This window comes from Salvelinus alpinus, chromosome 30 (assembly GCF_045679555.1).
Source record: "Salvelinus alpinus chromosome 30, SLU_Salpinus.1, whole genome shotgun sequence".
Classification (NCBI taxonomy): domain Eukaryota; kingdom Metazoa; phylum Chordata; class Actinopteri; order Salmoniformes; family Salmonidae; genus Salvelinus; species Salvelinus alpinus.
In genome coordinates, this window is record NC_092115.1 from 29,812,103 (window position 1) to 29,838,564 (window position 26,462).

The following is a 26,462-nucleotide window of genomic DNA, read 5'->3' on the forward strand; positions in this document are numbered from 1 at the left end:
GATTGGAGATGTTTGATGTGGGTCTGGAAGGAGAGTTTACAGTCTAACCAGACACCTAGGTATTTGTAGTGGTCCACATATTCTAAGTCAGAGCCGTCCAAAGTAGTGATGTTGGACAGGCGGGCAGGAGCAGGCAGCGATCGGTTGAAGAGCATGCATTTGGTTTTACTTGTATTTAAGAGCAGTTGGAGGCCACGGAAGGAGAGTTGTATGGCATTGAAGCTCGCCTGGAGGGTTGTTAACACAGTGTCAAAAGAAGGGCCAGAAGTATACAGAATAGTGTCGTCTGCGTAGAGGTGGATCAGAGAATCACCAGCAGCAAGAGCGACATCATTGATGTAAACAGAGAAGAGAGTCGGTCCAAGAATTGAACCCTGTGGCACCCCCATAGAGACTGCCAGAGGCCCGGACAACAGACCCTCCGATTTGACACACTGAACTCGATCAGAGAAGTAGTTGGTGAACCAGGCGAGGCAATCATTAGAGAAGCCAAGGCTGTCGAGTCTGCCAATGAGGATGTGGTGATTGACAGAGTCAAAAGCCTTGGCCAGGTCAATGAATACGGCTGCACAGTATTGTTTCCTATCGATGGCGGTTACGATATCGTTTATGACCTTGAGCGTGGCTGAGGTGCACCCATGACCAGCTCTGAAACCAGATTGCATAGCGGAGAAGGTGTGGTGTGATTCGAAATGGTCGGTAATCTGTTTGTTGACTTGGCTTTCGAAGACCTTAGAAAGGCAGGGTAGGATAGATATAGGTCTGTAGCAGTTAGGGTCAAGGGTGTCCCCCCCTTTGAAGAGGGGGATAACCGCAGCTGCTTTCCAATCTTTGGGGATCTCAGACGACACGAAAGAGAGGTTGAAGAGGCTAGTAATAGGGGTGGCAACAATTTCAGCAGATAGTTTTAGAAAGAAAGGGTCCAGATTATCTAGCCCGGCTGATTTGTAAGGGTCCAGATTTTTCAGCTCATTAAGAACATCAGCTGACTGTATTTGGGAGAAAGAGAAATGGGGAAGGCTTGGGCGAGTAGCAGAGGGGAGGGCAGTGCTGTTGTCCGGGGTAGGGGTAGCCAGGTGGAAAGCATGGCCAGCCGTAGAAAAATGCTTATTGAAATTCTCAATTATAGTGGATTTGTCGGTGGTGACAGTGTTTCCTATCTTCAGAGCGGTTGGAAGCTGGGAGGAGGTGTTCTTATTCTCCATGGACTTTACGGTGTCCCAGAACTTTTTTGAATTTGTGTTGCAGGAAGCAAATTTCTGCTTGAAAAAGCTAGCCTTGGCTGTTCTAACTGCCTGTGTATATTGGTTTCTGGCTTCCCTGAAAAGTTGCATATCACGGGGGCTGTTCGATGCTAATGCAGAACGCCATAGGATGTTTTTCTGTTGGTTAAGGGCAGTCAGGTCAGGAGAGAACCAAGGGCTATATCTGTTCCTGGTTCTAAATTTCTTGAATGGGGCATGCTTATTCAAGATGGTGAGGAAGGCATTTTTAAAAAATGACCAGGCATCCTCTACTGACGGGATGAGATCAATATCCTTCCAGGATACCCCGGCCAGGTCGATTAGAAAGGCCTGCTCGCTGAAGTGTTTCAGGGAGCGTTTGACAGTGATGAGTGGAGGTCGTTTGACCGCTGACCCATTACGGATGCAGGCAATGAGGCAGTGATCGCTGAGATCTTGGTTGAAAACAGCAGAGGTGTATTTGGAGGGCAAGTTTGTTAGGATGATATCTATGAGGGTACCCGTGTTTACGGAATTGGGGTGGTACCTGGTAGGTTCATTGATAATTTGTGTGAGATTGAGGGCATCAAGCTTAGATTGTAGGGTGGCTGGGGTGTTGAGCATGTTCAAATTTAGGTCGCCTAGCAGCACGAGCTCTGAAGATAGATGGGGGGCAATCAGTTCACATATAGTGTCCAGAGCACAGCTGGGGGCAGAGGGTGGTCTATAGCAGGCGGCAACGGTGAGAGACTTGTTTTTAGAGAGGTGGATTTTTAAAAGTAGAAGTTCAAATTGTTTGGGAACAGACCTGGATAGTATAACAGAACTCTGCAGGCAGTCTTTGCAGTAGATTGCAACACCGCCCCCTTTGGCCGTTCTATCTTGTCTGAAAATCTTGTAATTGGGGATGAAAATGTCTGAATTTTTGGTGGTCTTTCTAAGCCAGGATTCAGACACGGCTAAGACATCCGGGTTGGCAGAGTGTGCTAAAGCAGTGAACAAAACAAACTTAGGGAGGAGGCTTCTAATGTTAACATGCATGAAGCCAAGGCTATTACGGTTACAGAAGTCATCAAAAGAGAGCGCCTGGGGAATAGGAGTGGAGCCAGGTACTGCAGGGCCTGGATTCACCTCTACATCACCAGAGGAACAGAGGAGGAGTAGGATAAGGGTACGGCTAAAAGCTATGAGAATTGGTCGCCTAGAGCTACTAGAGTAGAGAGTAAAAGGAAGTTTCTGGGGGCGATAAAATAGTTTAAAGGAATAATGTACAGACAAAGGTATGGTAGGATGTGAATACAGTGGAGGTAAACCTAGGTATTGAGTGATGATGAGAGAGATCTTGTCTCTAGAAACATCATTGAAACCAGGTGATGTCATCGCATATGTGGGTGGTGGAACTGAGAGGTTGGATATGGTATAGAGAGCAGGGCTAGAATCTCTACAGTGAAATAAGCCAATAAACACTAACCAGAACAGCAATGGACAAGGCATATTTACATTAAGGAGAGGCATGCTTAATCGAGTGATCAATAAGGGTCCAGTGAGTAGAGGTTGGTTGGGGTCGTGGCGATCCAGACAGCTGGCCAGGTATATGGCTATCGGTAGCAGCATAGGATGGAGGTCTGTTTGTAGATACCTTGTGCGTTTCCGTCGGTAGGTTCCGTGTAGTGGGGTTTTGTTCAGATAGCAGCCGATAAGACAGCTAACGATTAGCGGGCCTCAGATGAGCGTTCAGGTAACGTCGGGACGGAGGTGCCGGTTGGATAAATCCCTCGGGCAGATAACGTCGGCAGTCAGTCGCGGCAGTCAGTCGTGAAGGCCCGGTGGGGTTCCGTATCTGCAGCAGCAACAAAAGAAACGGGTCCGGATGGTGATGGAACTCCTTAGCTGGCTAGCTCCTACACCTGTTCAGCATCGTTCACGCCCTCTTAAGACTTAGCCCCACCCATCTCTTTAAGGATTCACATGTGAGGCCATGTACTAAACAATGAACCATAATCCAAACCCATTAGCTACATGCAGCAGCTACTCTTCCTGGGGTACCACATGATTATACTGTGTGTGTGTGTGTGTGTGTGTGTGTGTGTGTGTGTGTGTGTGTGTGTGTGTGTGCGTGCACGTGCGTGCGTGCGTGCCTGTGTGTGTGTGTGTGCGCGCGCGTGTGTGCGTGCCTGTGTAAATAAGTAAGTAATGGGAGGTGTGTTGAAACACACCATTTTTTTATGGAAACCACTATGAGGTGATTATTAGTTTGTGTATAGCTGAGAAAAAGAAAAGGAAGGTAGAGAGTGTGTGTAAGTGAAAGAAAGAAAGAAAGAAAGAAAGAAAGAAAGACAGACAGACAGAGAGAGATTATGATCCTGACTACAATTCTCTCTCTCTCTCTGTCTTTCTCAATGAAAGCAAGGGAAGTGATGTGGAGAGTCAGGGCTCAGCAGCAGAAGGCAGGGTGAAATCGGTGTTAGAGATGATTGGAGGGATAGAGATGTGGAGCGAGAAGAGAGTGGAGGGAGAGAGGAAGAAGAGAGTGAAGAGGCGGGAGAGGAACATGGAGAGGAGGTTGGAGAGGGAGAAGGACTGAAAGCGGGAGAGCACACCAGAGAGGGGGCAGCAGATAGCCTAGCAGTTAAGAGCGTTGGGCCAGTAACCGAAAGGTCGCTGGTTTTAATCCCCAGAGCCGGCAAGGTGGGAAAATCTGCTGTTCTGCCCTTGAGCAAGGCAGTTAACCCCTAACAACTGCTTCCCATGCGTTGTGGATGTCGATTAAGGCAGTCCCACGTACCTTTCTGATTCAGAGGGGTTGGGTTAAATTCATTTTGGTTGAATAAATTCAATTGTGCAACTGACTAGGTATTCCCTTCCCATGTTTCCATGGAGTCTGTCTGCCCCAAGTCTCATACATCACCCTTGTACCACACAGTTTACTTTGTGCAAGGGCCTCCCGAGTGGCGCAGCGGTCAAAGGCACTACAGACCCGGGTTCGATCCCAGGCTGTGTCACAGCCAGCCATGACCGGGAGACCCATGAGGCGGTGCACAATTGGCCCAGCGTCGTGCGGGTTAGGGGAGTGTTTGGCCGGCCGATGTTTCCTTGTCCCATCGTGCTCTAGCGACTCCTTGTGCTGGGCTGGGTGCCGGCTTGGCAGGGTTGTGTTTGGGAGGACGCATGACACTCGACCTTCGCCTCTCCCGAGTCCGTAGTGGAGTTGCAGCGATGGGACAAGACTGTAACTACCAATTGGATATCACAAAACATTTTACTTTTGGCAATTTGTCTGTCTCCTTTGTTGAATTCTGATCTGCAAACTGTATGTATCTACATAGCTGCTCAAAGTGGTTGCGTGGCATATTACTACTTACACTACATGGCCAAAAGTATATGGACACCTGCTTGTCGAACATCTTATTCCAAAATCATGGGCATTCATATGGAGTTGGTCCCCCTTTTGCTGCTATAACAGCCTCCACTCTTCTAGGAAAGCTTTCCACTATATGTGGGAATATTTCTGCAGGGATTTGCTTCCATTCAGCCACAAAAGCATTAGTGAGGTCGGGCACTGATGTTGGGCAATTAGGCCTGGCTCGCAGTTGCCATTCCAATTCATCCCAAAGGTTTTCGATGGGGTTGAGGTCAGGGCTCAGTGCAGGCCAGTCAAGTTCTTCCACACCGATCTCAACAAACCATTTCTGTATGGAACTCACTTTGTGCATGCGGGCATTGTCATGCTGAAACAGGAAAGGGCCTTCCACAAACTGTTGCTACAAAGTTGGAAGCACAAAATCATGTAGAATATCATTGTATGCTGCAGTGTTATGATTTCCCTTCACTGGAACTAAGGGGCCTAGCCCGAACCATGAAAAACAGCACCAGACCATTATTCGTCCTCCACCAAACTTTACAATTGACAGTATGCATTCGGGCAGGTAGCATTCTCCTGGCATCCGCCAAACCAAGATTCGTCCGTCGGACTGCCAGATGGTGAAGCGTGATTCATCACTCCAGAGAACACATTTCCACTGCTCCAGAGTCCAATGGCGGCGAGCTTTACACCACTCCAGCTGACGCTTGGCATTGCGCATGGTGATCTTAGGCTTCTGTGCACTGCTCGGCAAAGGAAACCCATTTCCATGGCCCATTTCCACGAACTTGTGATGACGTTGCTTCCAGTGGCAGTTTAGAACTGGGTAGTGGGTGTTGCAACCAAGGACTGAAGATTTTTACGCGCTGCACGCTTCAGCACTTGGCGGTCTCATTCTGTGAGCTTGTGTGGCCTACCACTTCGCGGCTGAGCCGTTGTTGCTCCTAGATGTTTCCACTTTACAATAAGAGCACTTACAGTTGACCGGGGCAGCTCTGGAAGGGCAGAAATTTGACGAACAGACTTGTTGGAAAGGTGGCATCCTATGATGGTGCCACGTTGAAAGTCACTGAGCTCTTCAATACGGCCATTCTACTGCCAATGTTTGTCTATGGAGATTGCGTGGCTGTGTGCGTTTTTAGCGATTTTATACACCTGTCAGCAACGGGAATACTAGTTTGAAGAGATGTCCACATACTTTTGGCCATATAGTGCATATAGAGTATGGTACCCTGAGGGCGGCGTAAGTAGACCAGCGTAGGCGACCCTGCAAAGGCCCCTTCCAGAAACTGTAGTATAAAGGCATTCAAAATGCAGCTTGTGCATTCACTTTGTGATGGCTACAGTGTGCAAGAAGCGGGAAGCCAAAAGTACGGCACCAGGGGGTGTGGACCGAGTTGTTACTCATCATTAGAAAGCACACCACTCCCTGGTGAGATTTAAAGGGCGCAAGAGAGGGTGTGTGGTGTGCATCCATAGTGGACGCAGGGCAAAGTGGGAGATGTGTAGAAACCTCCTTTGGGTGCTCTACGTGTTCTGTGCCACTTTGCAGGATGGGGCCGTGCTTCCAGAAGTTCCATGACATGACGTAGGCTAAATGCAAACACTAAAGTGACAGTGTGAAATATGAATTTGTCTTACAAATCTTAGAGGGAAATTGTGTACTTTTTAAAATTGTGTTTTGTATCTTCTCTCTGTATGTGTCTGCATTCATTGAATTGCTGTCAAAGAAGGCTACTATTTCAACATTTTGTGTCAGGCCTGGTCTGTGCTAAATCTTATTGATAGAGGTCATCTACATTTTGAAATAGTCTCGAAATAGTTTTTTTCATTTTTACATTGTTACAGAATTAAGAATCTTTGTCAATCCAATAGCCTACTTTGTGTTTGTGCATTTACATTTGTTCTCTGGATCTTTTCCAATCTAATACTTATTGCATTTACTGAATTGTTGTCAAAGTACTATTTCGTGCCACTTTGTAGGACGGGGCGGCGCCTCAAGAAATGTAATGGTATTTGTAGGCTAAATGCAAACACTCAAGTGACAGCGTGACATGAATTTGTCCTACAAATCTCATAGGGAAATAACACTGTCTCTGAACAGTAGCTGTGTTTTGTATCTTCTCTCTGTCTATCTAATACTTGTTGCATTCCCTGAATTGTTGTCCATGTAGGCTACTATTTCTACATTTTGTGTCAGGCCTGGTCTGTACTAAATCTTATTGAAAGAGGTTATCTACATTTTGAAAGTCTCTGAATAGTTGTTTTTACATTGTTAAAGAAGTAAGAATCATTGTCAATCAAATAAGACTACTTTGTGTGGGTTTTGAAATACTTTCTGAATATTGTCCTCGTCACATTTTGGATTATTATACTTGGGTGAGTAACTTGGTCAAATGTACTACAATTTAAATACTTGGTTTATTTGTTGTGTTGAGTGTTAATAGTTTTTACACAATGGAAGACAAAATGAGTGTTATTCCTATTGACATGAATGTGGTGTCATATTAAAGAAGAGGTTGTGCTCCTTAAAACTAAGTTAACGTGTTATTGCCATTTGTTCTTTGTTTTTAAGCTATGTCTGTTTCTTTAAAATGTGTGAGAAAATGTGCTTAATCTTGAAAATTCTCAGTAATCTACAGTACATCAGCAATCTAGAATTATATTGGGGTCTAAAGGGTTAAGTTATTGACTGGATGTTCAAATAGTTTTCCAAATGTAGATAACTGTTGCACAATGTTGCCATATTGAATGCAGCCCAGAGCCCAGCTTGTATGGAACTCCTGATCTTATACATTTCATAAGCCTCTGTCTAACCAGTCATGATTTGACCATGATCTACTGATCCGGAGATGTGGCTGCATTGGCCTCTAGCCCCCTCCTCTCGTCTCCTCCTCACATTGCACGGTACATGGTGCTCCTGAACGGACCTGCAGTGGAGATTAGTAATCATCCAGGGTGTGCATATTGATGGCCATGTTTGCATATTTACTAGCCTCAGAGCCCAGTCACCTGAGGTGAGAAGCAAATTACATTTCTGCTGCTTACCTCTACTCCGACAACTCTCTCTCTCGCACTCCTTCGATCTCTCTCACTCACTTGTGTGGGGGGGGGTTCTTTATTTTTTCCCACCTCCCTCACTCATTTCTCTTAGCATGCTGATCAGTCATCTTGGGGTGAGCATCCTCCTCCTCCTAGCCTGCCCTGGTTGCATCCATGGCAGATAGCACTGTCTCATTTGGATAACATCATCACAGTGTAATCTTGTTGGAGAGAACAATCAGTTTACTTTGGAATTAGGCATTCTGTCGGTGGAGTACAGAGAGAGAGAGGATCTCACAGGGTTTAAGGGACGCAAACGGAAGCATGCTCTATGGAATAAGGTCTGGATGCTGATTGGGCGATCACCACCCACACAGGCGCCATGTGAGAGTAATGGATGGCCAATGGGAAACAGGAATAATAATGCTATCGGATTCAAATCCAATCACACTTTAGGTTTTTGGTGTGTTGACACTATTTGTGGAACAAACCCCAGCCCACGATGTGGAGAAAGCCAAGATACCTCATGCTTTGACTAAGGGCACATGATGTCCTAATCTCCTCACTTTACAACAACCCAGTGTCTCTTGGCTGACAATTCCTTTGAGCTATTTTTCTAAATTAGATTTTTTTTGGTGTGTAGATCCAGTGAATACAGAATGAAGCTGATTTAAATGGCTGGATGTTATTGTGGCTGTAAAGGTTGGTCGTAGTGAAGACTGCAGGTGGTTGGTTCTTTGCTCACTTTAAAACAGTGACTGATTTAGCGCTGGGCTACAGTACCACAGGTGGCGAGTTACTATTCAATCAGGGGTTTTAATGCCTCAGTTTAGTGCAGAGTCACGGCCAAACCTGGCACACAGCACAGCCCTCTGCAGAATTCTAACCAACCACAAGCCGGGTGGCTATCTGTTAGGAGAGTCTCCATCTCTGATCAAATTAATTGGCTGACTCTCCCCCCAGCCAATCAATCAAGTGTGAAGGTGTGAGATGTATCGATTGGATGACCTTTACATTCACAGCAGTAAAGAGACCCCCCCCCCCCCCCCCCCCCCCGCCAATCCCCTCACACCCCAACCCACTGCTCTGAAGCATAAGAGGACATCTCCATATACCTGACACTATGGGTTAGGTATAAGGGCACACACACACCGTAGTGTTTGTCCTGCCAAAGCACAATCCAGCGGGTACCCTGAGAGACCCTGAAAAAGACACCCACCTTGCACATAAAAATGAATATATGAAACCACCACATTCCAGCTTTAAAAAATTATTATAAAAATACTGCAAGTTTATTTTTTTAGGAAATCTTTCTTGGTGGCTGGTGAACTCCCCATCCTGGAGAACGGGGGGGCTGCTCTGGCCCTCACCCCAGACACCATCCCACTGGCCTGGCCAACAACAACAACCCCTGGGAGGTGAGGTGGAGGAGTTGGAGGAGGTAGGGAAACACTGGGACTTTGATAGTGCCTGTATTGACAAACATGTCAGAGTAAAAGTTAAGTTAAGCCTTATAGGTCATAATGATAATTGGTTATATAGACAAGGGGGACCTGATCCTAGACCAGCACACTGAGACATTACTTTATGAGTCCAGGCCCAGAGTTCCTGAAGCTCAGTGGCCAGCAGGCCAGCAGGATGCCGTCACACAGCTGGCTCTGTTCCTTCCTGTGGGTCCAGCCCGGTCCACAGAATACAGCCCGCGGGGACACATAAACCTGTCGGACCAGTCACTCTTTCCACCGCCCCCCTCCCTTCCCTCCATCCCTTCCCTCCATACTTCCCTCCTTCCCACCGCATTGCTGGCCGGACAGTTTGGCAAAGCCGTATGCGTCTCAGGAAAAAGCCCTTTGGGGATCAATGTGCAGTACATTTCCACACAGACGTAGGCAAAAAAAATCCTGTGACCTTTTCATTAGTAAGCATTAACAGCTAGTAAGGTCTAAAAGCCAGTGCAAGGGCTCTTTTAGGACTAGGTGCCATGTTCTCTAAGCACAGTGCCGTACAGCAAACTCCCCTGTTTCTAAAGCCCTCATTTGGTCCCATACGGATTCCAGACAGACGCACAGTATCTTAAGAAAGCACAGCAGCCCTGAAAAGCTCCTTGGCATTTGATATGCTAATACTGAGTGCTAATTACGCGCTGGGTGTGTTTGTTCATGTTTCACACGCCACGTGATTGTTTATTAATTCTAACCGGAGCAAGCTAGCGAGCGTTCATTTGCCACCGGCACGCCAGACACCTGTTAGGGTGGCTTCTGATCAAAGGAAATATAATGACTGCCAAAAAAACATGTTATCAGATGAAAAAAGAGATCATCTTGAGGTAATGTTAAGGTTTCTGGTCAGAATTGTAAAGTACTGTATTTATTACCAAGCAACAACCACGTGTATATATGAATTAATAAGGTTGTTATTGATACATTCAATTAACATATTTATTATTGAATAGCTATGCATAGTAGCTATGTCACCTCTATGGTAGTAATACATATACCACATACACCTAAGTTCACACACATCTTGAATAAATGGAGTCTGTAGGTAGTGGAACAACTGAAAAATCTACCTTTCACAGAGCATAAAAACGAACAAAATCTAGCCCAGACACAACAGTTCATAATGCTTCAAGATTCATTATTTGGCTTTTTTCCACATTTGTCTAGTTGTGTTTCTCTATTTAATTATTTGGTGAGCAGCAGCAAGTTTGAGCGAAACCAAAAAATACAATAATTTGAATTCCTGGGACCCTGAGGAGAACGAGTGGAGCACAGAGGTAAGATCTGAGCTAGCTCTTCTTGCCCTTCTGTAGGCTGCAACACTACCTGGTAAACATCACAATGCCACACAACCTCCTCACTTTCAAAACACGTCAACCAACCGGTACCTAGGCTCTTTAGGCACTGGGGCGGTCGACTGACTTGAGCATCCGGGAATTTAGACTTTATTTGTTTTTCTCTCGTCGGAGAGTCGGTGCACGTAACCTGTCTGGCATTAATGATGTCGTTAATAAATCAGGGGCTAGATGCAGACGGTGGGTCATGCTCTGGATTTGCCTGGCAGGGCATGGTGCTTCTTGGTTCTCAGAGATAAGCTCCAGCGTGGGGGTCTTATCTGCCTCCTGCAGCACCACCCAGCTGCACCGTGCGCTGGACACACAACCAGTCAACTCATCACCCGGTAATTACCACCTCTGACGTTTCAACAAAGATGCCCTGCCTGCATACACCATGCTGCCTACCAGTGCTGTCTGTCCCTCTATCCTATCATACATTGCTCTGCTGAAAATACTGCCTGTCTGCTGTTCCCTCTCTCTCTAGCGTCTTTTCATGGCAGCATCACCCCAACATGGAGGTTCATGTTTTGCAATAGTGTTTATGTGAGGTCTGATGTCATTCTTGGTTCAGTCTCTAGGCAGGGAACTCGGTGTTCTGGCTTCAATGTAGGTGGCAGGGTAAATCCTGTACCTACCTGGATCGTACTGTATGTCTATGTGTTGTGAGGGATAAAGTCACGTGTGTTAGGGTGTCTTTACCAGGGGCTTAAGTCATTTGTGTGTAACACTCTCTCTCTCTCCGTCGGGGAGAAGGAGTCGGTCATCTCATGGCTTCAGCCTAGCAGCCAGAGTCAATCGGTGTTACAAAGGGAGGGAGCGTTTTCTTTTATTCAATTGTTTTCCACTTCCACGAGCGCGTGCCAAGAGGGAGGAAAGCGCCGGCTTAACACGCTCTGCAATTCAACATGGCCAGACGCAGTCCTATTAAGATTTAATGTGCCATTCTTCTGCCTGACTCAGAGGCTGAGTAGGAGAGTGAACAAAGAGCAAGCAGGGAGAGGGCCAGAGAGAGAGAGAGAGAGAGAGAGAGAGAGAGAGAGAGAGAGAGAGAGAGAGAGAGAGAGAGAGAGAGAGAGAGAGAGAGAGAGAGAGAGAGAGAGAGAGAGAGAGAGAGAGAGAGAGAGAGAGAGAGAGAGAGAGAGACAGGCTGCTTCACCATGACCGGGCCTCAGTCAAACGTCATCCTAGTGATGTGTCTGATAATGACAAACAGACCAAAGATAAAAACAGGGCAAACCACAACAGTGTTGCAAATACAAATACGTCATTTCACGGAATATACCTGATATTATATGGCTACTTACATGATATTATCTGCATCCTTCCCATTACATTAGCCTATCAACCCTGCTCCTCTATCGCCATCTGATCTCAAAGGAGGTCATGTGGATGAATGTTAAAGACACAGAACCCCTCGGGCTAAAAATGATGTTTAGTCTCCGGTGGAAAGTCCAAGCATGCAGGTGTGTGCACGTGTGTGTGTGTGTGTGTGTGTGTGTGTGTGTGTGTGTGTGTGTGTGTGTGTGTGTGTGTGTGTGTGTGTGTGTGTGTGTGTGTGTGTGTGTGTGTGTGTGTGTGTGTGTGTGTGTCTGTGTGTGTGTGTGTGTGTGTCTGTGTGTGTGTTTACTATGATTGTAGGTATGTGTGTCGGTGCATGTAAGTGAGTGAGTGAGTGAGACAGAGAGAGGGAGAGAGCGAGAGGGGGGAGGGGATGGAGGGAGAGATGGCAATAGATAGAGACATGATTATTCAAGTGAAGGAGGTACCGAAAAAGGGCAGAGAGAAGCCGAGCTGCTGAGCTGGTCCAAGTTGGCCATCAGATAATTATGTCTGTCTCCTACACAGGCACAAACAAACAGACTCATCCATTATTATTTTGATTGTGTTTCTGCAGAAACTGCAGATTGCGGCTGACAAAGACCAATGAATACTTTATATGGTGCATAATTTGTGCGGTGTGAAGCACAGGGGAGAGAGGAAGAGGGCGTCCTCAAGAGGGCATATGCTTTGAATTCCTAATGACACTCCTGTTAATGTTACCGGCTCAGTCGCACAGAGAGGAAACACAAGGGGCTGCTACACTGAGGAGTCAGATCAACTACTTTACACACACACGCACGCTCCCACGCACGCACGCACGCACGCGCGCACACACACACACACACAAACACACAAGGGAAAGACTCCAGCCTAATTCTGAGAGCTCACTCTACCATGAGGTCTCTTTTCAGTGGCTGTGTTGTGCCAGAAGTCGCTGCTATTCTCCCCTGACCGCCTCTCCCCCTTTCAAAGCCTTGTAATCACTGTGCCACCCTTTGTACTGGCAAGTCACAAGACGCCCAGGCAAAAACGCACCGGAATTTCTGATGAATGGCAAAAAGCTCAGAGTTGGGCTAATCAGGGCTGCTCATGTCACCTCTCTCTCTTTCTCAGTGTCTCAAAAGGCTTTTGAAGAAAATAAAGTATTTGCAGTTCATTGGCGCATTCTTCTTGGCAGCCGCAGCGCAGCTGTTGGATCAATACATGCCTTTTTTCTTAGTGGAAAAAAAACCAAGTTCAGCCAAACAGTTATTACAAAGCACGGTCTGCCAGCGACTAGTTCATCATAGTGGTGGTTATTACAGGACATTTCCATGCCGCTGACCCAAAGACTTGATGTTAAATAACTTTTATGTACTTCAAACCAACATGTTAGTGTACAAAGTCAGACAAGGCAAACATATTCAGTGTGACTTACTGTCATTTAATTCTGTATCTAAATGCTTAAAAATAAACGACGCTAAATCCTCAACTGAGAGAACAGAAACAGCCCTCCTACTCCTACGTATGTTCCTACCAATTCCCATCAAATAGCTGCAGTATTGCCTGAATTGTCTGGTAGGAAATACTGCATCTCATTTTCTCAAAGTACATTAATATACTTTTCTCATAAATCAAACATTTATTTTATCGGATGTTGACTGCATCGCTAAATCTCCACAAGCAAGAGCAGAAAAAGTAAAGAATCGACATAATATAAATCCATGTAAGGCCCAGTTCTCTTTTTATGATTGATTTCTTTATCTGAGGGAAGCAGAAGACATGCTCTTTTTGCTTTCACAGTGGCTGGGAGGAAAACAGAGAGAGACACTTATTAAAAAGGTCATCTCAAAGAGGGTTAAAATAGCAGACCACAGATCTCTCCTGAGGGTCGAGCCATGCCCTTTTCTCTAGTGAAGGACACAAGAAAAGGTGTTGCACTAGGGAGCAGGCCAGTAATGAAAGAATGGCCACTATGATGACAGCACTGTGATATTCAAATGTCTCCAGCAGCAGTGTTCTGTAGGATAATACATTTTACAGTGCGAGGCCAGCCACTTTGAAACTGGCTATCTTTTGAATTAAAATCAGTGCTGATGCCATTGTTTTTATTTACGTAAAGACAGATAAGTCCTGAGTGTATATTTTCTTACATGCCATTACACTGTTATATATCTCAACTATAAAAAATGTATACGTGTCAACCGTAAGTTTCTCTTTCCCGCGACGGAATCGCTAACAATGCGAGCCAGAGCAGACAATGCAAGAGACAGATTGTGGAGAGACAAAGTGTGAGAGCGAGAGCGAGAGTCTGCGGTTAAAATGAGCAAAAAACACACACATTTCTTTCCACAGGGCCGTGGGGTGAGACAGGGATGCAGCTTAAGCCCCACCCTCTTCAACATATATAGCAACAAATTGGCGAGGGAACTAGAACAGTCTGCAGCACCCAGCATTACCCTACCAGATTCTGAAGTCAAATGTCTACTGTTTGCTGATGAACTGGTGCTTTTGTCACCAACCTAGATCTTCTGCACAGATTCTCCCAGACCTAGGCCCTGCCAGTAAATCTCAGTAAGACAAAAATAATGGTGTTCAAAAAAAGGTCCAGTCGCCAGGACCACAAATACAAATTCCATATAGACACCATTGCCCTAGAGCACACAAAAAAACTATACATACCTCAGCCTAAACATCAACATCACAGGTAACTCTGATTCAGAGGGGTTGGGTTAAAGGCTGAAGACACATTTCAGTTGAATGCATTCAGTTGTAAAACTGACTAGATATCCCCCTTTCACATTCCCTTTCCCTAACTTACACAGAGCTGTGAAAGAGCTGAGAGACAAGGCAAGAAGGGCCTTCTATGCCATCAAAAGGAACATAAAATTTGACATACCAATTCGGATCTGGCTAAAAAATAATTGAATCAGTTATAGAACCCATTGCCCTTTATGGTTGTGAGATCTGGGGTCTGCTCACTAACCAAGAATTCACAAAATGGGACAAAAACCAAATTGAGACTCCAAATAATGCATGCAGAGCAGAATTAGGACGAAACCCGCTAATTATCAAAATCCAGACAAGAGCCGTTAAATTCTACAACCACCTAAAAGGAAGCGATTCCCAAACCTTCCATAACAAAGCCATCACCTACAGAGAGATTAACCTGGAGATGAGTCCCCTAAGCAAGCTGGTCCTGGGGCTCTGTTCACAAACACAAACAGACCCCACAGAGCCCCAGCAAAACAACACATTTAGACCCAACCAAATCCTGAGAAAACAAAAAGATAATTACTTGACAAAGAATTATTGGAAAGAATTAACAAAAAAACAGATCAAACTAGAATGCTATTTGGCCCTAAACAGAGAGTACACAGTGGCAGAATACCTGACCACTGTGACTGACCCAAACTTAAGGAAAGCTTTGACTATGTACAGACTCCGTGAGCATAGCCTTGCTAGGCGTAGGCAGACATGGCTCTCAAGAGAAGACAGGCTATGTGCACAAAATTAGGTGGAAACTGAGCTGCACTTCCTAACCTCCTGCCAAATGTATGACCATATCTGAGAAACATATTTCCCTCAGATTACACAGATCCACAAATAATTTGAAAACAAACCCAATTTTGATCAACTCCCATATCTACTGGGTGAAATATCAAAGTGTGCCATCACAGCAGCAAGATGTGTGACCTGTTGCCACAAGAAAAGGGCAACCAGTGAAGAACAAACAGTATTGTAAATACAACCCATATTTATGATTATTTACTTTCCCTTTTGTACTTTAACTATTTGCACATTGTTACAACACCGTATATAGACATAATATGACATTTGTAATGTATTTATTCTTTTGGAACTTCTGTGAGTGTATTGTTTACTGCTCATTTTTATTGTTTATTTAACTTTTGTTTATTATCTACTTCACTTACTTTGGCAATGTTAACATATGTTTACCATGCCAATAAAGCCCTTGAATTGAAGTGAATTGAGATAGAGAGAGAGAGAGGCCTACGGAATAAAAGGCTGCCTCCTCTCTCTACTTCCTCCTCCCCTGGGAAGCTTAAAGTCCTGACGGCAGGATGCTGATCCCAACACAGAAACCTGATCCGCAGCCGTCCTGGAGCCTGGAGGGAGACCCCCCCCCCCCACCCACCCACCCCATCTACCCCCACACCCATCCCCCCGGAGCCCCTGGAGCCCCTCCAGTTCTACCCCAGAGTTAGAGGGACGCTTTGGGGGAGCATTCCTCCAGCCCAGCCTCTCCAACCCTCTCCACTCTTGTGTCTCCGGAGAAGCATTATTCCAGCCCTGCCTTGCCTTCCACCCCAGCCTGTACTGGAACACTGGAAGTCTCCCTCCGGGGGAGCATTCCTGCAGCCCTGCCCAAGCCCAAGACACTGTCTCTGGGGACACATTCCTGCAGCACTCTCCCTCCTCTCCCGTCTCCCTCTCCCAGGCTCTCTCTCGCCTTCCTCTGCAGTCCAGCATTAGCACGATCGATAGCACCGATCGCATCGGGGGGGCACGAGGCAATCCATACCCCCGTGCTCCCTTAGCGCACTGCAGTGGTCACGGCTTAAGTGCATAGAGAGGTGTTATACCTCGGCCAGACAGTGGGGAGACAATGGCAGCCATTGATCGGGGTGACATGTTACATCTCTCTCTCTTGTCTGCTGGGCGTGGTCTAGTAGATACTGTATGCTACAGCAGCAGGATTTTTGGAGATTGTTTGTTCTTTCAACTGCCACTCCCACTAAGGGATAGTGGGAGTGTGGGTTTGGGACTGTGGGTTTGTAATGCGTATGTGCTTGCATGGGTATACACATCCCTGTGCATGCATTCTGAAACAGAGTATGGTAAATATTCACTAGACCAACTAAAGAAGAAGAACCCTTTCTAAACTTTCCACAATATCCTACTAATTCTCAATAGCAGGGTTGGTTCCAGTTAATGTGTTTCCTAAAAATAAAAGATGAAAAAGTGATTGTAGAAGTGGAGGATTCAGCAGGTGCTGGTTGTTGATTAGAAAGTGATTTTAATAAAGGATCCATCTGTGAGCTGAAAGTCGACGTAAAGCAGATTAATTGGTCATGGATGTCTACATAATGCCACATAGGAAATCTCTGAGAAGATTCCAGACTGAAAAAACACAAACGCGCACACACACACAAGCACGCACACACAGTATCCTGTAAGTTTATTCTCTCTCTCTCTCTCTCTCTCTCTCTCTCTCTCTCTCTCTCTCTCTCTCTCTCTCTCTCTCTCTCTCTCTCTCTCTCTCTCTCTCTCTCTCTCTCTCTCTCTCTCTCTCTCTCTCTCTCTCTCTCTCTCTCTCTCTCTCTCTCTCTCTCTCTCTCTCTCTCTCTCTGTTTGAATAGTAATAGAGTGGTTGTGCACAATCACAATACCCTAATGCCAATTACATTCCTTTTGTTTGGCTTCCACAGGGGCTCTGAGCCAAACTCCAGCATTCAGCAATTAAGACTTATTTGTCTGTGAGATTGACATTAATAAAGGCCTTTACTTAATTATCGGAGAAATAATATGCCCGAGTTGTTCATTGTGACCCTGTCAAGATAATGGATGACCCTGTCTAATGAGTGAGAACATGTTTGGATATTGTTTTGCTCAAAATGCTCTAAAAAAAACTCTCTAAAAAACCTTTCAGTCCTTTAACGGTGCCAGTAGAAATATACCTCCCGTTGTTGCCAATCAGAACATAATAGGAAAAAGGTGAGCAATCAAACTAATCAAAAAGCTAAAATTGGCAATAAAGTTCGAAGTCAATGGTACAGCATGAGCTTATTTTCTTCTCGACTAGTACTAAAATGACCATAGCGCAATGATTTCATGTGTATGCCAAATATAATGTGCTGGAATCATTATTGGTTTGATGGATTGGGGGGGCTGATGACTTTACTTTTGAGTGGGGAGGGGGGTATTTTTCAGGTAATAAAGGCTTACTTCACAAATTTTGTGGGAATATATATATATATATTAATATATATATATACAGTTGAAGTCGGAAGTTTACATACATTTCAGCCAAATACATTAAACAAAATGTTTCACAATTCCTGAAATTTAATCCTAGTAAAAATTCCTTGTCTTAGGTCAGTTAGGATCACCACTGTATTTTAAGAATGTGAAATGTCAGAATAATAGCAGAGACAATTAATTATTTCAGCTTTTATTTCTATCTTCACATTCCCAGTGGGTCAGAAGTTTACATACACTCAATTAGTATTTGGTAGCATTGCCTTTAAATTGTTTAACTTGGGTCAAATGTTTCGGGTAGCCTTCCACAAGCGTCCTACAATAAGTTGAGTGAATTTTGGCCCATTCCTCCTGACAGAGCTGGTGTAACTGAGTCAGGTAAGTATGGCCTCCTTGATTGCACACGCCTTTTCAGTTCTGCCCACAAATATTCTATGGGATTGAGGTCAGGGCTTTGTGATGGCCACTCCCAATACCTTGACTTTGTTGTCCTTAAGCCATTTTGCCACAACTTTGGAGGTATGCTTGGGGTCATTGTCCATTTGGAAGTCCCATTTGCGACCAAGCTTTAACTTCCTGACTGATGTCATGAGATGTTGTTTCTATATATCCACGTAATTTTCCTCCGTCATGATGCCATCTATTTTGTGAAGTGCACTAGTCACTCCTGCAGCAAAGCACAACCACAACATGATGCTGCCACCCTCGTGCTTCACAGTTGGGATGGTGTTCTTCGGCTTGCAAATCTCCCCCTTTTTCCTCCAAACATAATGATGGTCATTATGCCCAAACAGTTCTATTTTTGTTTCATCAGACCAGAGGACTCCAAAAAGTACGATCTTTTTCCCCATGTGCAGTTGCAAACCGTAGTCTGGCTTTCTTATGGCGGTTTTGGAGCTGTGGCTTCTTCCTTGCTGAGCAGCCTTTCAGGTCATGTCGATATAGGACTCGTTTTACTGTGGATATAGATACTTTTGTACCTGTTTCCTCCAGCATCAACAGGTCCCTTGCTGTTGTTCTGGGATTGATTTGCACTTTTCGCACCAAGGTACGTTCTTTTCTAGGAGACAGAACGCGTCTCTTTCCTGAGCGATATGATGGCTGCATGGTCCCATGGTGTTTATACTTGCGTACTATTGTTTGTACAGATGAATGTGGTACCTTCAGGCGCTTGGAAATTGCTCCCAAGGAAGAACCAGACTTGAGGAGGTCTTTGCTGATTTCTTTTGATTTTCCCATGATGTCAAGCAAAGAGGCACTGAGTTTGAAGGTAGGCCTTGAAATACATCCACAGGTACACCTCCAATTGACTCAGATTATGTCAATTAGCCTATCGGAAGTTTCTAAAGCAATGACATAATTTTCTGGAATTTTAAAGGCACAGTCAACTTAGTGCATGTAAACTTCTGACCCACTGGAATTGTGATACAGAGAATTATAAGTGAAATAACAAATGCCTGTAAACAATTGTTGGAAAAATTACTTGTGTTATGCACAAAGTAGATGTCCTAACCGACTTGCCAAAACTATAGTTTGTTTACATGACATTTGTGGAGTGGTTTAAAAACAAGTTTTAATGACTCCAACCTAAGTGTATGTAGTGAAGATCCTCAACACTGGGGCCCCACAAGGGTGCGTTCTCAGCCCTCTCCTGTACTCCTGTTCACCCATGACTGCGTGGCCATGCACGCTTGCAACTCAATCATCAAGTTTGCAGACAACACTACAGTGGTAGGCCTGATTAGCAATAATGACGAGACTGCCTACAGGGAGGAGGTGAGGGCCCTCAGAGTGTGGTGTCAGGAAAATAGCCTCACACTCAACGTCAACAAAACAAAGTAGATTCAGGAACTTCAGGAAACAGCAGAGGGAGCACCCCCCCCCCCCATCCACATCGACGGGACTGTAGTGGAGAAGGTGGAAAGTTTTAAGTTCCTTGGCGTACACATCACGGACAAAGTGTAATGGTCCACCCACACAGACAGTGTGGTGAAGAAGGCGCAACAGCACCTCTTCAACCTCAGGAGGCTGAAGAAATGTGGCTTGTCATTTAAAACACTCACAAACTCTTACAGATGCACAATCGAGAGCATCCTGTCGGGCTGTATCACCGCGTGGTACGGCAGTTGCACCGCCCTCAAGGCTCTCCAGAGGGTAGTGCGGTCTGCACAACGCATCACCGGGGACAAACTATCTGCCCTCCAGGACACCTACACCACCCAATGTCACAGGAAGGTCAAAAAGATCATCAAGGACAACAACCACCCGAGCCACTGTCTGTTCACCCCACTATCATCCAGAAGGCAAGGTCAGTACAGGTGCATCGAAGCTGGGACCGAGAGACTGAAAAACAGCTTCTATCTCAAGGCCATCAGACTGTTAAACAGCCATCACTAACATAGCGAGGCTTCTGCCAACATACAGACTCAAATCTTTGGCCACTTAAATAAATGTACTTAATAAAGGTATCACTAGTCACCTTAAATAACGCCACTTTAATAATGTTTACATATCCTACATTACTCATCTCATATGTATATACTGTGTTCTACACCATCTACTGCACCTTGCCTATGCCGCACGCCATCGCTCATCCATATATTTATATGTAGATATACTTATTCATCCCTCTACATTTGTGTGTATCTGTGTGTATAAGGTAGTTGTTGTGAATTTGTTAGATTACTTGTTAGATATTACTGCACTGTCTGAACTAGAAGCACACGCATTTCGCTACACTCGCATTAACATCTGCTAACCATGTGTATGTGACAAATAAAATTTGATTTGATTTGAAACCACTACTAAAGGACACCAATAATAAGAAGAGACTTGCTTGGGCCAAGAAACTCGAGCAATGGACATTAGACTGATGGAAATCTGCCCTTTGGTCTGATGAGTCCAAATTTCTAGATTTGTATTTCCATCTGCCGTGTCTTTGTGAGATGCGGAGTAGGTGAACGGATGATCTCCGCATGTGTAGTTCCCATGGTGAAGCATGGAGGAAGAGGTGTGATGGTGTGGGGTGCTTTGCTGATGACACTGTCTGTGATTTATTTAGAATTCAAGGCACACTTAACCAGCATGGCTACCACAACATTCTGCAGCGATACGTCATCCCATCTGGTTTGCGCTTAGTGGGACTATCATTTGTTTTTCAACAGGACAATGACCCAACACACCTCCAGGCTGTGTAAGGGCTATTTTACCAAGCAGTAAAGTGATGGAGTGGTGCATCAGATGACCTGACCTCCACAATCCCCCGACCTCAACCAAATTGAGATAGTTTGGAATAAGTTGGACTGCAGAGGGAAGGAAATGCAGCCAACAAGTGCTCAGCATATGTGGGAACTCCATCAAGACTGTTTGAAAAGCATTCCAGGTGAAGCTGGTTGAGAGAATGTGAAGAGTGTGCAAAGCTGTCATCAAGGCAAAGGGTGGCTACTTTAAAGAATCTAAAATCTAAAATATATTTGGATTTGTTTAACACGTTTTTGGGTGCTACATGATTCCATGTGTTATTTCATAGTGTTGATGTCTTCACTATTATTTTACAACGTAGAAAATAGTAAAAATAAAGAAAAACCCTTGAATGAGTAGGTGTGTCCAAACCTTTGCCTGGTACTGTACATATATGTACATATATGCGCCCACAAAGGTGTGAGCGGGTGAGGGAGCATGCAGAGACACAGACAAAAACAACTCCATTCAGTGAGACAGGCTTCCAGTCAATAGAAAATCTTTGTAACACTGATGTGGGATATCTTTCTGGTTGTTTGGAATTCTGAGACCACTCTGAAGCAGTCCTACCCTATAATTTGTGGTCGGCTGGTTGCGGGTTGCAAAATATGAAATGAAACTATGTCTGAGTATAAACAGAGGAGAGTCTGTACTGCTGTCTGATTGGGCAATACTTAATGTATCCCCCCTCTCCCAATTACATTTTATACTCCTAAAATAAAGGAAGTCTAAATCTTCACATTAACTTCTCCTAATCTGCATATTGTTTATTTTATAGCCTGTCTTATTAAGAGAAAACAAACTCCTCCCCAAAATTACGAGAATAAATGTGTGTCAGGCTGTTCTTCTCAACATGGGAACAGGACGGGACAGGACGGGACAGGGATAAAGGAGGACACCAACTCCATGAGAATCACATGGAGGGAACCTTCAGCAGCTCACATCATTAGTTCTCTGAGCGACCTTGTCAGAGTATTTATAGCAGTGCTCTTTTCATCCATCACATGTTCAATGACAGTCTGCCAATGGCACCCTTCCTTCTCTCTTCTCTCTCTCAGGGTCCCAGTAGACATGGAGGATTCCTCCACAGTAACAGCAGGGACCTCACTACGGTAGGGATCCACTTACAGAGGAGGTCTGGTTACTTGTGAGGACTCAATGACATTGGCTTTGACTACTGGAGAATCTGACTGCTGTGGATTGGTGGAGTGTAGTGTGGTGCCTAAATACTCCGATTATTGCAAAACTAAGGGGGGGTTTCTGTGTGTGTGTGATTGGTAATTATGGTGGTGATGAATAAAGATATGGGTTGTTGTCCCCTCTCCATTTGTGTAGTGTGTCATATTGAACATCCACCAATTTCATGGCATGCACTATTCATCGAAGGTAGACTAGTACTGAAGTCCCTTATGTGTGGTGTGTGTTGCACCCAGCACACTGTGTATGCTGGTATTCTCCAGTGGGAAGACTGGAATGGGAGAGGTAGAGCTGAAGAGTAGAGGGAATGGAGGAGGGCTCGGTGTGCTGAGCGTTGTTTACCTGTCAGCTGGCATTGATTAATCTTGTGTTCGGTGAGATCGCTCAGCGACTCGAACACCTGCCGGCAGCTGTCGCAGCTGTGCAGCGCGGCCTCCTCGTCGTCCTCCTCCCCCTCCTTGCCTTCCTCTGGAGAGAGAAGCCTCTTCCTCAAACGCCTAGACCCGGCCTCAGCCTCACCATCCTCCAATTCCCTCTCGAGAGAACACTCTGGATCTGTTGGAGTCACAGGAAATGACACGACACAACACAGTTAGGTGAGTGACCCGAAGTGAAGAGGAAATGAGTGAAGAGGCGACCTCTGGGTGACAAAAACTCTGGTTTTAATAAAACAATAATAAAATGTGTAATAAAAATACAGGTTACATTTGGACTACTGTAACTCAAGCACTCACGCCGTAACATTGAGTGAGGACACACTGAAACGGACACACACACACACAGTACCCACCACGCAAACACACACACACACACACAAAATGCACACACAAACACACTCCTATGTTATTAAAAATGGTCTTAAGATTTGTTTGCCCTCCTTCAACCAGGTAAAAGTACAGTATATGAAACTAGACTGATGGGAATATTTGTTGTTAATAAATTCAGGATTGCAGGTCTTGCCTGTTCTTCAAAATATGAGACTTCCACATGAGAATGCTGAATTGCATCACTCTGGCTGTGTCAAAGGAGACTGGAAACTAGCCATATAATCTAGACATCCAACCTGGAACTACAGGCCAATAAAGAGAGACAGAGAAAGAGGATGTGCGTGAGTGAGAGAGAGAGATGGAGAGAGAGAGAGAGAGGAAGAGTATGTGAGTGGGTGAGTGTGTGAGAGAGAGAGAGAGAGAGAGAGAGAGAGAGAGAGAGAGAGAGAGAGAGAGAGAGAGAGAGAGAGGAAGGAAGAGTACGTGAGTGGTTGAGTGAGAGAGGGAGAGAGAGGAAGAGTACGTGAGTGGTTGAGTGAGAGAGCAATACACAGGGCTGAGATTGGTGTGTGTTACCCCGTCGTCACGACGCACTTCTCTGAATTATTCAACTCTGCTCGCAGGCAGCCGCGTGTCGCACTCATCAATATATTCTTCAATCCATCTGCACTTTTGGCACCTGTTGGCTTTGTCCTGTAGCAGTGCCAGTGGTGGGCTGACTACCGTGAACCAGGACTACCATTCTACGAACCAGAAAACTATAAACACCCAGGGAGACAGACAGCACCAATATCCAGGTGATACTACAACACTATTACAACACAACAAACTCTGCATCGCTTGCTAATTTATTTTACACATCTCCATTTCGAGAACAGTAAAAAACAAAACACATAAGGTAAACTGGAGGGACAATATCAGCAGCATCTCTCAGATTCAGCAGGCAACATGGCCTGCAGTCCTTTCTCTCTCTCCCCTGTTGTGTCTCTCCCACTTCAATACAATAAGGCTGATTACAAAGACATACTCACAATTAAACAATCATGGCCCCCACCGGTCTAACTCCCAAAGCTTTCTGGGGAGTAGAAGGAGCCCTCCCTACCCTGACTGGCAGCCATTTTGAGCCCCATTGCCAGTTCTCTTCGCACATCGTCTGAAAACTCTGGAGGGAACATTAGGAGCAGGCCTCCTTTCAGTCTTTCTGCCTAGCACACAGTTAAGACCGCTTAAGGACCTGGGCTGGGTAGGAAGTAGTGTACTAACGTGTCTGTGGCAGTGTGTTGGCATGAAGCCAGGTCGTACATATGCGGGTTACACGTTGGCCAGCCATTTTAAAGTACTGGTCGGTCAGTGGGGTGCTCTTAAGACGTTCCAGAACTCATCAAGGCCACCCAGGATCTTTCCTCTTTCCCCCCCCCAATACTCCTCTCCTCTTCACTCCACTCCTCTCCACTTGCAGCCAAGTATTGATGTAACATCACACCCACCATTGTCCTTCCCTCTTGACAACGGAGGCTCTCGGAACATGCCCTCTAAAAATATCAGTGATGTGGTTCCCACTGGGACCACAGCAGAACAGAAGGTGTTTCAAGAAAATTAAAATCCCAATCCTCGCAGATGCAGGCCTCACCGAGCTCTCTGATGGGAATACTGCTTTTGACTGAGGCCAAACGCCACACAATATACACTAATGATTCATCCACACTAACAGGCTCAGCAGCAGAGCAGAGCAGAGCACAGCTCCAAATGTGCCAGGAAAAACACCGTGGCCGAGAAACTTTTCACAGGCACCGAACGGTCTAGTGAAATGACATAGCTTTTTGTAAAAGACTCAATTAATGGAAGCCTCTCATGACATTTTTTTGTCTATTGAATGGTTATCGTGGGCCATTCTGTAAATGAAGTCAGATTATGCTTTGGGTTACTCATTTAGGAATGCACAGCAAAAGGCTAAAAATACAACCTTAAATTATTATTATTATCCTATGAAAACATAAGATTTGACACCACTAATGTGGATCTAATACGGGGTCATGGCTCTCTGTACAGCAGACGGACCCCATAGTCCCCCCCTCTGATCTGTTGTTGTCTGGGTAAAGTGCTGAACATTGGGGGGCTTGACAGTGACATTACAAGGTCACGGCCATCCCAGGACCAGGGATTAGAAGCCTACCACATCACCAGATCAATACCGAGAATCCTGGGCCTCTCTGAGCCTCTCGGAGTCTCTCGGAGTCTCCTACAGTAATCCATCAGATCATGACATCCTCTTATACCAGGTCTCTACAGGCTGGACAGAATATCAATACATCTACTGCTGCTTGGAGGGGCTGACAATCACACACAGGAGATAGCATAGATTTGTGGAATATGAAGAATTTTCAGATTTTTTGCTTTGACTTGTGCTGCAGTGACCATTTTTGGCTTCTATTGGTGTGGAGGTTTTTGTATTTTGAGGTGAGTTCTGAGTTTTAATGGATGCTCATTGCTCACATCAGTATAGGGTCATCAGAATTCTTGAGATGGGGGAAAAAAGGCATTCATCTGTATTTAATACAGAAAATCCATATGTTGAGGTCAGGTGGATATCTGGATATTTGTTCAATAAGACCACAAAACCCATCAAACGCTACAGAGGATATGATTTGGACCTAAAAGCTCATAGATGATTAATAAATCAAAATGTGAAAATCTGATGGTCCTCTCCTCTTCACGCCATTTTGAGTTGCCCAGAAATGCCTTCCTGGGGTCCATTCTTCATCCCTCTCCCTCGGCTGTCTATTGAAGTACATTTATTATTCCACAACTTATATCTTGTGGGTCGCAGCCCCCCAATCCCCCCTGAACCCCACACCTTCATATTATTGAATAGCTCTGCTCTTAAAAATGTATAATGTTTTAATTGATGTTCTCCTTTCTGCTCCCTTCACCCAAACCAGGGAACCAGCAGGGCTCCAGAGCTGGGCCCCCCACGTCCCCCCTACTGAGCACTTAGAGAGACAGGTGGAACCGTACTGGCAATGGGGAGAGGGGAAGGAGATGCGAGGAGGGAGAGAGGTAAAAAGAGAAATTAAGGAAGAGATGGGGGTTGAGAGAGAGAGAGAGAGAGCAAGAGAGCGACAGAGATGGAGACAGAGATGGAGAGAGAGAACGAGATATCGAGAGAAGCAGAGTAAAGGGGAGCGAGAGACAGTGAGATGTTTTCCGAGAGGTAGATGGAATTTGTCTGACACTATAGCTCTTTCAGTGCTTCACTGGAGGGCTCTCGGTTATTTCGAACTCAAATTCATTCATATCCATCCACAACATAAAGGGTGAAGACATTGCAGTAAATATCACCCAAGGTGGTGCCATGTTCTCGCCCGCTCCTGCTCCGTCTGTACTGTACGTCTAGTTCCATAAAGTTCAATACGAGTCCTTCTTTGTGCAGCGAAAGACCTCAGAGCTGAAAGCAAGCATCATTACCTTTTCATCCATCTCCATACTCATTTTCT

The 26,462-nt window shown here is 45.2% G+C and overlaps 1 protein-coding gene across 6 annotated transcripts in view; it reads right to left on the reverse strand.

The window, feature by feature from the left end:
* LOC139560406 (zinc finger protein 521-like) overlaps positions 1–26,462 on the reverse strand; it is a 159,659-nt gene that overhangs the window by 115,890 nt on the left and 17,307 nt on the right. For all 6 annotated transcript variants that reach the window (XM_071377143.1, XM_071377142.1, XM_071377139.1 and 3 more), the window contains exon 3: positions 22,544–22,756. Coding sequence is in view for 4 of the 6 variants with exons in the window: in XM_071377139.1 (XP_071233240.1) it covers positions 22,544–22,756 (213 nt within the window). In the remaining 2 variants the exon portion in view is untranslated. The remainder of the gene's footprint in view (positions 1–22,543; positions 22,757–26,462) is intronic.